The sequence below is a fragment of the Patella vulgata genome, chromosome 7, assembly GCF_932274485.2.
Source record: "Patella vulgata chromosome 7, xgPatVulg1.2, whole genome shotgun sequence".
Lineage (NCBI taxonomy): Eukaryota > Metazoa > Mollusca > Gastropoda > Patellidae > Patella > Patella vulgata.
The window spans coordinates 18,064,804-18,077,125 of NC_065885.2; the positions used below are offsets into that span (position 1 = coordinate 18,064,804).

Sequence of the window (12,322 nt, forward strand, 5' to 3'; positions counted from 1 at the left end):
ATGGTCCAGATACCGTGATACACAATCTGTACAGGACAGACCACGCTCAGGTTGACCAAGGGCGACAACTCAAGCCCAGGATCGATTTATCCGTACCTTGGCCTTGAGAAATCGTGTCATCACAGCAAATCAGATCAGCGCTCGTCTTCAAACAGACACTGGTGTGAGAGTGAGTGGCCAGACGATTCGGAATCGACTGCATAGGGGTCACCTTCGCGCCCGACGTCCTCGCGTGATCCCTTGTTTGAGAGATCATCACATTCAGGCAAGACGTCGTTGGTGTAGGGATCGTCAACACTGGGATAATCGACGCTGGAGCAATGTGATGTTTTCAGATGAGTCAAGGTTCACTGTTGATTTTTTGGACAGACGTAGGAGGGTGTGGCGTCGTCGAAACGAGCGCTTCCAAGACGTTAACGTCATCAGACATGATCGATTTGGGGGTGGTTCTGTTATGGTGTGGGGAGGCATCACTGTTGTTGGAAGAACGGCTTTACATGTTGTTGCAGGGCGTGTTACAGGCCAGTACTACCGGGACAACATCTTGGCAGTCCATGTTGTGCCGTTCGCACGACGTCATGGCCGCCGTTTCATCTTCCAGGATGACAACGCAAGATGTCACAGGGCCAGGATCGTTACAGGTTACCTCCAACAACAGAACATCACCACATTACCTTGGCCAGCACTGAGTCCCGACCTCTCCCCCATCGAGCATGTCTGGGACATGCTTGGACAGAGGTTACGTCAACGTCAACAACGTCCTGCCAATGTCCAAGAACTTGCTGCTGCGTTGCAACAGGAATGGGACAATCTGGACCAAAATGACCTTAGACGTCTCATTAGGAGTATGCCACGTCGGATCAATGCTTGTTTGGCAAACAGAGGAGGATTTACCCGTTACTGACTTGGTTGTGATGCTGTGGTAACTTTGCTGTTTGACCCCGGGTATCATTTTACCCTTATAATGGTCAGTCTGTGCCTTACTTAGTCTAACGATCATTTGGAATAAATCGATGAATGTGAACTTCATTTCATTTTGTCATTTGTTTCTTCGTCAGTTTCATTAGGTGACTTTAATAACACTTAAAAATCAAATATCCCCTACTTTTTTTGAATAGTATATCTATTAACCAACAACATTTTGTCAAATGAGGACTCTTCTCTATCATCTATCATACTTTTTTTTCATAAAGATCAAGAAGTTATTGACTATTAAAGAATGTAAATGTAGCGATACATTGACATTCAGAAATATATTGTTTATATACAGTATCGAGTATATAGATATACTGGTATATTGTCAGAGGCCTAACAAGTACTGTATAATAATCTATTGGAACGTTTTTAATATAAGACATCTGCTAGGACTTGTGGCAGTAGGGGCAAATTGTTTAAGCTGTGCACTTTATAAGGTCTGTCATTGAGACAAGTGTTGTGGATTCATTTCCAAGCTTAGATGTGAAAAGGAGTAGGGTCGCCCACTTGGTTTTCTCCAGGTCCTCTGTTTTCCTCCCACTGCCAAAATCTGTATCTGAAAGCAAATTATTGAGTTTGAAAAGGACAAGTCTATAAAGTTAAATTTGAATAGTCCTGGTTTGGTGAAGATGAAAGTTTTTTCATTTCATTTTCAGTTTGTTTATTTTTAGGCTGCAGTAAGGTCTAACAACATCTTGGAGAAGTTTGTCTTCAACTGACTTGATTTGACTCGACTCACCATTCCTAGTGGCTTAAATTAGACTTAAAATTTCAAGTTGTTTAATGTTCTAGAGAAAGACATTGCGTAATTTTTTAAACCGCATTCTGGCTAACGTCCTCATCCAGTATCAATATTACTTAATGTCTCGCTCTTAACTAATAAACACCCCTCTTGCAGGTATCTTTAGCAAGCAATGATCATGAAATAAAGAAGTAGTATTTCCCTAAAGTTATGGGGTTTTTTTTATTAATGTTATACTTCTATTTATAAATCTGATCTAAGGATGTATATTTCTTATTTATAGGTGAAGACCCCATTATTATTGATGATTGGTAAGGATGATTTACGTGTTCCACCAACTCAAGCTCGGGAATATTACAGAGCTCTAAAATCACGCCAAATTCCAACCAGGTGGGAACCACAATGGTTTATTTATCATACGTTAAAAATAAATCGTTAGATATGTTGGAATTGTAGATAGACAGATAATCTTGTTCCGAGACAAAGTTTTTTTGATTTTAAGAACCATTTTAGAAAATGGAATTTGCCTGCAGAAAGTGCAACAAACCTACAGCTCACCATCATTATTTTTAAAAGATCTTTTTATTTAGAGACAGGCAAATTCTCCAGCTTGTCAATTTCATTGCCAGTCAGACAAAACTTGTAAATATGACTGAAACTAGATCCCTGATTCTGTGGATAACGTCTGCAAGTATCTCCTCGCAAATTAGACATTTTGAAGTTCAAGGTGTGTTTTATATTAAGATCATGGTCACAATTTAAGGAATATGGTAAATTTTATATGATATGAATAACATAAAATATGGTAGCATTGATCTGAAGCCAAAGGGCAGTGTAATTCATACATAGTCCATCAAAACCAAAATATAGGACAATTCCACAGGAACAGACTATTTTAATATGTACAAGTACTACATGTGGTACATTAGAAACAAATGCCAAAAGAAAATTAAAATAGGACAAGTCCACAGTAATGGATTATTTTAATGTGTACAATTACTACATTGCAAAATTTGGCAATTATCTACTGATTGAAACTTCCAGGTATGAATGGTAACAAAATTACAGTGTAATTTGAAATTACATGTATATTAATTTAATTTGTTCTGTAAAGAGTTGTTGTAATGAATGGGATCTGATTGGATGTTTTATGACAAAGATGATGTACTTCCTTGTTCAAAATACAAATATTGAATCCTCGCTATTTCCTTTCCAATTACGGTAAATAGAAACTGACCTAATATAAATGTTTAAATTGATAAAAATCTAGTAAAAATTCGGAAAAGGTGATTAAAACTCTGGGTTATATAAAACTTCTTTGAATAAAGAATTGGTATGTGCACCTGTATGATTATGTTTTCTCATTTCATATTTTTACAGATTGATAGAATATGAAGATAATTCTCATCCGATCACGAAAGTTGATTCAGAAGCAGACGCCTTTGTGAACATTGTTTTATGGTATAATAAATACAGGACTTGATAGACCACTTTTAAAATCCCTGGAAAGAAAATTGTGATTTTAAATTTACAGATTATTTTTTTTGATAATCTATTATTACTGTTTCATGGTGATTTTTTTCAATATCAATTAATATGCATCAATGAGTTTGAATTGATGTCCCCCGTCTGTCTGTCTGTGTCTGTCTGTCTGTTCAAACTTGGTGTAGGTGTTTATTAGGTCAGTGCCTTGATGGAGTTCGAAGATGAGCATTTTCGGCTTAGGGTAAGCAGAGATAAGCAATTTGATTGGTTGATGCTTTGGGACACGATAACTTTAGTTCTAATTAAGTCAGAGTGATGAAACTTGGTGTATAGTTTCATTACATCAATACCTTGACTAAGTTCGATAATGAGCATTTTCTGCTCAGGGTAAGCAGAGCGATAAGCAATTTGATTGGCCGAGGCTTTGGAACACAATAACTCTCTTTATAATTGAGCTAGAATGTTCAAACTTGTTTTAGATGTTTATTAGGTCAATACCTTGACTAAGTTCGACAATGAGCATTTCCTGCTTAGGGTAAGCAGAGTGATAAGCAATTTGATTGGTCGAGACTTTGGAACACAATAACTCTCATTTTAATTGAGTTAGAATGTTCACACTTGGCGTAGGTATCAATTAGGTGAATGCCTTGATGGAGTTTGAAGATGGGAATTTTCTGCTTAGGGTAAGCAGAGATAAGCAGTTTGATTGTTTGATGCTTTGGGACACGATAACTTTGGTTCTAATTAAGTGAAAGTGAGGACACTTGGTGTATAGATTTATTATATGAATACCTTAACTAAGTTCGATAATGAACATTTTTTGCTGAGGGTAAGCAGAGTGATAAGCAATTTGATTGGTCGAAACTTTGGAACACAATAACTCTCCTTCTAATTGAGGTAGAATGTTCAAACTAGCATAGGTGTCTATTAGGTGAATGTTTAAACTTGATGTATATGTAGATTAGGTGAATGTCTTGACTGAGTTCAATAATTAACATTTCGAGCTGAAGCTAAGCAGAGCTAATCGATTTCATTTGTCGATGGTTTGGGACAAGATAATCTTGATTCTATCTGATAGAGAGTGATGAAACTTAGTGAAAAAAATAAATGTGCGATTAATTAATATGCGTCATCTATTTATTTCGGCAGGGGACATCAGCCTCACTGTTGGCTTGTTACTATTGGCTATGAGTATGAATACCAATAAATTAAATATTGGACATTTTTTATGAACTCACATATTATAAAAATCCAAAACATTCATTTACAGACAATTGAAACGGTACCAAGCATGGTAAAAATCTTTACAATGGGGGAAACTGACCACTGCCAAATATTGTTGTTACATGTGTCCCTCATCTGTCCATAAAACCTTATAGACAAACTATAAATCAGAGTTTTGATAAATTTTGACATTTACGTTCATATTATTTTTACTATCTTATGAACACAATACAGGCAGGACAGGGTTCAAAATGGAATATTATAAAACTGAATGAGATAGAACCGGGTATGTATTATTGGTATTGAAAGATTAAAGATTTATATGTACATGTATGTGAATGGCTTCAGAAATAAATTATTGAATGAGTTAATGAAATAAAGAAATAAATACAGAAATGTGTCCCCATTCATTTCATAATTCCTAATGAATGTGGAGTATTGTGGAGTCCAGTCCCGGACGGCCTTGTAAACGGATATTTTAAAGTAAATGTGTGCCTATTGTGTTGAATAATACAAGTGTTCTGTCATCTTTAGCCAACTGTGCTCTCATGTTATGTGACGTACATAAACATAGGTTACCAGGCAAGGCAATGAAACGAAACATACACCCATTCCTATTACAAATTTGAAAAAGATCAGCCCATAACCACATTTTGGGTTAAACACAAGTTCAGAGGTTCCCTTGGATGAACGAGAGATTCTAATGTACATTTGAAAATATGATGGTCACCATCAAATCGCGACGAAATCTTCTGAATTGATACGATTGACTGGGGTTCGTAACTTGGTCGACTTTTGGCGAAAAGGTTTCTCATATATTGTATGCTGTCCCCAAAGGACGTTTCGATGCAATAAAATTCTACTCTATTTTATATAGCCTCTTATTAGACTGTCTGTAAAATGGGCTGGCTGGGATTCGCACTGATGTTCTAATACAAATTGTTTTCAATATTTCTATTTTATAGTGGGATGAAAAAGCCTATTGAATTTTAGCAATTTCCATGAATTACTTCTAAATTTATATGCGTCATTTAAATTAGTAAAAGGAAGAATCCTATTGAATTTCAGCAAATTCCGTTTATTACGTCTAGAGTTAATAAATGAAGCCAGGTTTGTTGTTACAGTTTATTAATGCGTATATATTCTTTGGATTGTCGAAAGTCCTTTATTATCAAATCATATACCATAGGTCGTTAGCGTAAAATTGATTAGCCTTCGTCAATGCACGATAGAATTATGTCAGATTTTTGTAGTATTCCACCACCAAAATGCTCCAAGACTACAGATGATACTGACATGATCAATTCTCGTCCATCTGATATTACATCCCTAGATGTTGAAGTGATATCAACTTCCACAATAGGTCTGCATGTACCTCAAAAGTCTGCGGCAGACAAAAATTTCGAAAAACATAAAATCTTAAGTGCATTTGGAAAAGGTAGATATTTTATGAATGAATGGAAATGTTCAAATCCACGTGCTATCAGTGACCGCTTGCTCACAATTCCTGTGGCAACTGCAAACTGTGAAAGCGATTTTACATGTAGTTGACAAAATATTATAAAAAAACAAATACAGAAATTCATTAAAAACATACACTGTGTAATTTAATGTTACTAGGTATTATAAAAGTGGTTACCCCAGATGTTGAAAAAGGCTTTCAAAAAACGGGAAGAGATATCTTTTCTTTTTTGGGGGCAGAAAAAATATATGGCTAATAAATTAAAATGAGAGAGAAAGAGAGAGAGATGGGATTTAACGTCCACTCGACACAAACTAGGTCATTTGGGTACTAACACATGGTTCAATTTTATTTCAATAATTCGCTTACGCGTAGGGGTCTTTAGCAGTGGGAGGAAACCGGAGGACCTGGAGAAAACCCACGAGGCTGGAGAGGCGACCCTACTCCTTGTCACGTACAACCGGGGATTCGAAACCACGCCAGTTGACTCAATGACAGGCCTTATGATACAGCGCGCGCACGTGCTAACCATTCAGCCATCCAACCCCTCAAATCCACGCGGCCTGCAGGCTGGAGTCCAACACTGAAACTATTCAATTGTTTTTTTTTCAGAGTTAAGGCCCTCTGCTTCAGTTTGTAGAACCTTGTGACCCCTCAAATGACGAAAATTATAATCTGATCTGTGTGACGATCTAGCTACTATTGGCGTATGTTTCGTTGCCTGGCGACCTATCTTTTAGCATGTTTTCTGTCCATCTCTTGCAAAATGTGGGCGTATCTTGCATGGCAACCGCTTGTTTATTAATGATACATCAGATTTACGACCAGACAAATACGATTCTCAATCTAAATTACAGACGTCACATGATTCCTAACATTTTTTTAATTTCCGATATGTTGTTTGGTTGGATTCCGTCAATAAATGGTTTGAACATTGTTGTACAATTTATTGTCATTTCAAAAATCGACGAGAGCAGAAGTCTTGAACTTAAGTATTATAAAGATTGTCGGCTTTGAAAAGGTAAGTTGAAATATAATTGTTTATTATTTTGTTTCATTATTCCTTCTCAAAAAAACTATCAATGAATTTTCTTTCTTTGATATAGAAAATCTACTTGCTTTCTATAGAGTGAAACGATCTTAAATCCCGAAAAGGATAGTTTTTGTATCTTAATCTCTTTGAATATGAAAAATAAACCATACTTTCTCGAAATCAAAATTTAATGTTCTCGAGATCCCCTAATAATTTTCTCTAGATTCTCCCATCCTGTGTTTACGATCTCGGCAATTCAAGTTAATATTCTCGGGATCTCGACATCCTATGTAAATTTTCTGGAGATCTTGGGTATTTAAAATTTAATACTTCCGATTTTCAGCGCTCCGCTTCATTCTTGAGTTACGTGATAGAGACTTAGGCTTTTAACGGACAAACCCTGTTGATTTTCAGCAATGTAAGATTTCCTGTTACAGAGATTTTCTGTTACAGAGATTAAATACTAATATTATTTGTCGGGAAAACCTTGTGAACACGATAGAGATTAGATTTCTTGAAGGATGCCAGATCCTTATTAAATTTAGTCAACAACCAAGTTGTCCTTTCGGGTAATCTTTCTTTTTTAGGCATAGCTGCTGCTATCTTTCAAATCTGGTGTGAATGTTCTCGATGTATTGCGATTCCAATGCTCGCATACATATTTGTGCAACTGACCCCGAAAAGGTATAACGCCTTTGACTGCGAAACTCAGTGCAATTTCACTTCCGCTATATTCAAGAAAGCTGTAATTCAAAATCGCCGGGTCAAGTCCCTATCTTTATGTTTCTTTTAAATATAGTCTGAACACCATGCAAAAAATGACTTTTTCAATAAAACGTCGCCGACATATTAAAATGAAATTTAAGAAGCCAGTTCGCAATTCAAAGCCTACATTTAAAGCTAGTCTCTATCGTGTTGCCGTGCTTGTTATATCTGTCACAGAAAACCTTACATTATTGCTGAAAATCAACAGGGGCTATCCTTACCACGAAACACTGAATATCGACAATCCGTTAAAAACGCGTTAACAGGGTTTTCAAAGAATGGAGAGTAACTCCGGAACGGAAGATCGCCAAGTGCTGAATATCAAGAGTTCATGACCCAATGCTTCACACAGAAGTTAAAAAATGTAGCCTCTATGAAGTTAATAAGGCTTTCGGTGATGGGGGGGGGGGGTATATTAAGGAACAGAGGGTCATAGAATGCTGAATATAGATAGGTTCGTCCTCTCATCGTCCCATATTTGAAAACAAAAATACGGACAAAGAGGGTAACTCTGGAACAGAATATACAGGTCACAATTCTATGGAATACAATTACTGCTTTTTACTGAGCGACGTTTCGACTAGGCTTCTCTAGTCATTATCATAGCTTGATAATGACTAGAGAAGCCTAGTCGAAACGTCGCTCAGTAAAAAGCAGTAATTGTATTCCATAGAATTGTGACCTGTATACTCTAGTTCAATTACTAAATGCCATTGAAACAGTCTGGAACAGAAGCTTGCGGATCACTGAAAATCGAAAGGCCCCAGTGCTTCACATCATATTTGAAGAACAAAATCAGTTTAAAAATGTAGCCTCTATTGCGTTAACAAGGTTTTGGGGAAAGGGGGAGGGGTAACTCCAGAACGATGATGAGCGCTGAAAATCGATAGGAGTCGTCCTCTCATGACCCCAATGCTTCACACCAAATTTGAAACCAGTCCGTTAAAAACTGTAGGCTCCATTGTGCTATTAAGAGGGATAAACTCCGAAACGATAGGTCGTGGATCGCTGAGAATACGTTAGAAACTACGAGCATACATAAACATAATCGAGATCTCGAGAAAATTTACACAGGATGGCAAGATCCCGAGTATATTAACTCGAATTCTCGAGATCGTTAACACGGGATGGGAGATTCTCGGGGAAATTATTAAGGGATTTCGAAAACATTAAACAGATCTCTAGAAAGTATCACAGCATCATCGAACCCCGAGGTCTTCTACAAAATTTTGCATGGCCCCTTTACGCTTCCGTAGGACAAAAAAAAGGGTATTGTCTGTATTAAAATCTTGATTTGAAATATTAATTTTGAAGCTGTACACAGTGGCGGATCCGGGATTTTTTGCAGGAGGGGGTTTGCCGGGTTCATCTTAAGGAAATCTGACAATTGACCTTGTATGATACCATCATGGTCTCCAAAAAACGTAGGCATACATACATACCGAGCTTTTTAAAGAGAAATCAAACATCCCGTTTGACGTTAATTTTTATTAATGAATTAATAGGATCAAATTTCATTGATGCAAAGCATTGATTGTGATATCACATATGTCTATATCATTATCTCGCACTTTGAATGCCCACCCCATCCCACCATCTGATAATAAAGGACAAAGAACACGACTGTGACTCTTTTGTTTATGTACCTGTTAATCATGGGCGCAAATAAAAACTGCAAGTGCTGTATAATTTATACCACAGTTTGGGTTTTTAAATGAGATACAGCCCGACAAGTGTATACTGATATCTATACCAAAAATTAGTAATAGGGAAACATTTCAAAAACAGTGAAAACGGTCACAGTTATTTGGGCAACCATTGCACTTTCATTTATTCCACCGTTCATTTTTATACGCCCACATCCGATCTGTATGAAATTTATATCAGTCATTTCAATTAGTGAAACGAAGAATCCTCAATTTCAGCAATTTTCAATAATTACTGCCAGAGTTCTGACCTTTGTTTCGCTTTGTTGAACCTTGTGAAAGTTCGAATGACGAAAGTTATCATCCCATATGTATAAAATATATATGCAGCATTTAAATTAGTGAAACGAAGAAGCCCATTAAATTTCCGTCAATTACTTCTATAGTTACGATCCTTGTTTTACTTTGTTGAACCTTGTGAACGTTTGAATGACAAAAGTTATCATCCGGTCTGTATAAAATTTATATGCATTATCTAAATTAGTAAAACAAAAAAGCCTGTCGAATTACAACAATTTCTGTAAATTACTTCCAGGGTTAAGGCCCTTGTTTCAGTTTGTAGAACCTTGTGAACCCTCAAACGACGGAAATTGTAAATGCCTCCGATTACCTACAAAAGAATAAATATGCGACGATTTAGCTGCTGTAGGCGATTGTTTCGTTGCCTGGCAACCTATCATTTTAACATTCATGACTATTATTTCAACCAGTATTTGGCTAAATCGGTGCCTGGTGATGTTGTTACAGAAATAGAGAAATTATGACACCTTTTAAATACCGCACGACAACTATGTGGACAAATTCAAACGGAATTGTTTCAATAAAAGTTAGTTTATGAAATTCTTTGAGATACAGGTATGAATTGATTGATTAAAAAACTTAAATTGTCTCCCAAGTCCTTGCTTTAAAATCTAACTCTTTATTTTTGTGTACAGGTTTCAAATTCAGAAAGACGCCTACTTCAGTATGGACCCACAGCTATTCAGAGACAAGGTTTTGAAAAACGTTTGGTCAGATTACAACAGCTCATCGGCAAATAACACTATTGCAAATACAACATTAAGTTTAATATTGGAAGCGACAACAGCGGTTTGGATGCCTTATTCAAACAGTACCAAACTGACAGAGAGCTTTCCCCGAACTGGAGATATGGTATCAGAAGCTTCCGCTAATCTGTTCTTCTTTGTATTAAATTGTGTTTGTTATCCAATCCTTTTTTTACTTGGAACGATTGGGAACATTATCAGTATCATCGTTATGATGGTCCAAGGTCTACATGACTCCACCAATGTCATTCTGGTATCATTGGCTGTTTCAGATACGCTACATCTTTCAATGGGTATGGTAGAGAAAGCTTCGTGTATCATTTCCAGGGTCGATCTTGTCCGTGGAAAGAATTACGGTGTCTTGATGTACCCGCAAGTATTTATGCTCCGCATGATGTTCGTACGAACCACGTCTTTTTTGACCATGCTGATAGGTATTGAACGCACCATTGCCGTCACTGTGCCGCTTAAAGCACGGTTTCTACTTTCTGTCAAACGAATACGAATTGTGGTAGTGTTCATGTTTCTAATACCAATCTTAGCAACCATCCCAATGTTCCTTATCTTTGAAGTTGTCTATGTTCAAGACCCAATACAGAACACGTCCATGGCTCTTCTACAGACGACACATTTCTATTTACGAAACCTCGGTACTTATGATTTCTATTTGCACTATTTCAGTAACGTTGTTCTGAGATATGTACCCGTTCTTATGATTGGCGTGTGTTCTCTGACGGTTGTCATCAAACTCAGAATGAACGAACTTTGGAATTTCACAAACAGGAATGTTTTCTCCTGTGAGCGAATTCTTCGACAGAAAAAGATTACGAAAATGGCCTTTACAATTATCTCAGTTTACATGGTATCCATGATATCAGTTATTATACATCAGATTTGGTACGCGTTTGATGACAATTTCAGACTATTCAAGCCACTCAAAAATACATTTCTGGTTGTTTCCGAATTTGCGAGTTTTTTTGATGCTTTGAATGCATCGACAAACTTTATTTTGTATGTCTTGATGGGTGAGAAGTTTGCCGCCACACTGAAACGGTTATTTTGCTGCGATGGAATACGTAAGGTGTCGCCTCCGGAAAGACCCAAAATTTATGTGGTTAAGGAGAACGCTTCAAAACTGACATGTAGTACCAGTGTTAATTCGTCAGATGCACATGTTAAACCATCCGGTTTAGAGCAGGTTACTCAAGAGGGACGAGCACAGTGAGCACTGAACCATGGGGAAGCGGACGTTAAATAAAGCTATTTCACACACACCACCTTGTAAATATGTAGCTATAAGTATATGTAATTGTCAGTGATATTACTTTCGGCGGAAGCCGACGTTAAATAAATTCTTACCCTTACCCTAACACACAATCCTCGACAACAATCTGTAGGTGGTCGCAATATTTAGACCTGACCGTTCATCCATGGGGCTCCTGGCTCACCAAACTTATCCGGCCCTGCCCTATACGGTATAGTTTTCATCATTATGAATCAGTGGTTTTCCAAATCATGTTAGTTCAAACCAAACAGCAATTTATATTTAAAAGTTGAAGGCTCGATACTGAACGATAATCAGGCAGTAGTGGATCTAGAAGCTGTGAATAGGGAGGGCGGTTCCAGTGCTAGGGCGCAATCTACAATCCCAACCCAGAATAAATGTAACAAAATACGTAATAACGCTGAGTAGTGAGCATCTTCGTAGAATATAGATCGTATTGCCTATATAGCTGTTCGCAGATTGCTACTGATTTTGTTGTTATATATTTGTGAACCTTGGGGCGCTTAGTTGGTCTCGTGGGAACGGCTCCCACTTAAATCTGCGCCTGTAACCAGGCCTTGTACAGGGATCTTACCTGATGCTGCAGTGTGTAAACGTTT

General features: G+C 37.2%; 1 protein-coding gene across 2 annotated transcripts in view; it reads left to right on the plus strand.

Moving 5' to 3' along the window:
- The window catches only part of LOC126827457 (acylamino-acid-releasing enzyme), a 41,531-nt gene extending 36,709 nt beyond the window's left edge, over positions 1–4,822 (plus strand). For both annotated transcript variants that reach the window (XM_050556802.2, XM_050556803.2), the window contains exons 22-23: positions 2,001–2,107; positions 3,098–4,822. In XM_050556802.2, coding sequence (XP_050412759.2) covers positions 2,001–2,107; positions 3,098–3,200 — 210 coding nt within the window. In that variant the 3' untranslated portion in view covers positions 3,201–4,822. The remainder of the gene's footprint in view (positions 1–2,000; positions 2,108–3,097) is intronic.
- The last annotated feature ends 7,500 nt before the right edge of the window (positions 4,823–12,322 follow it).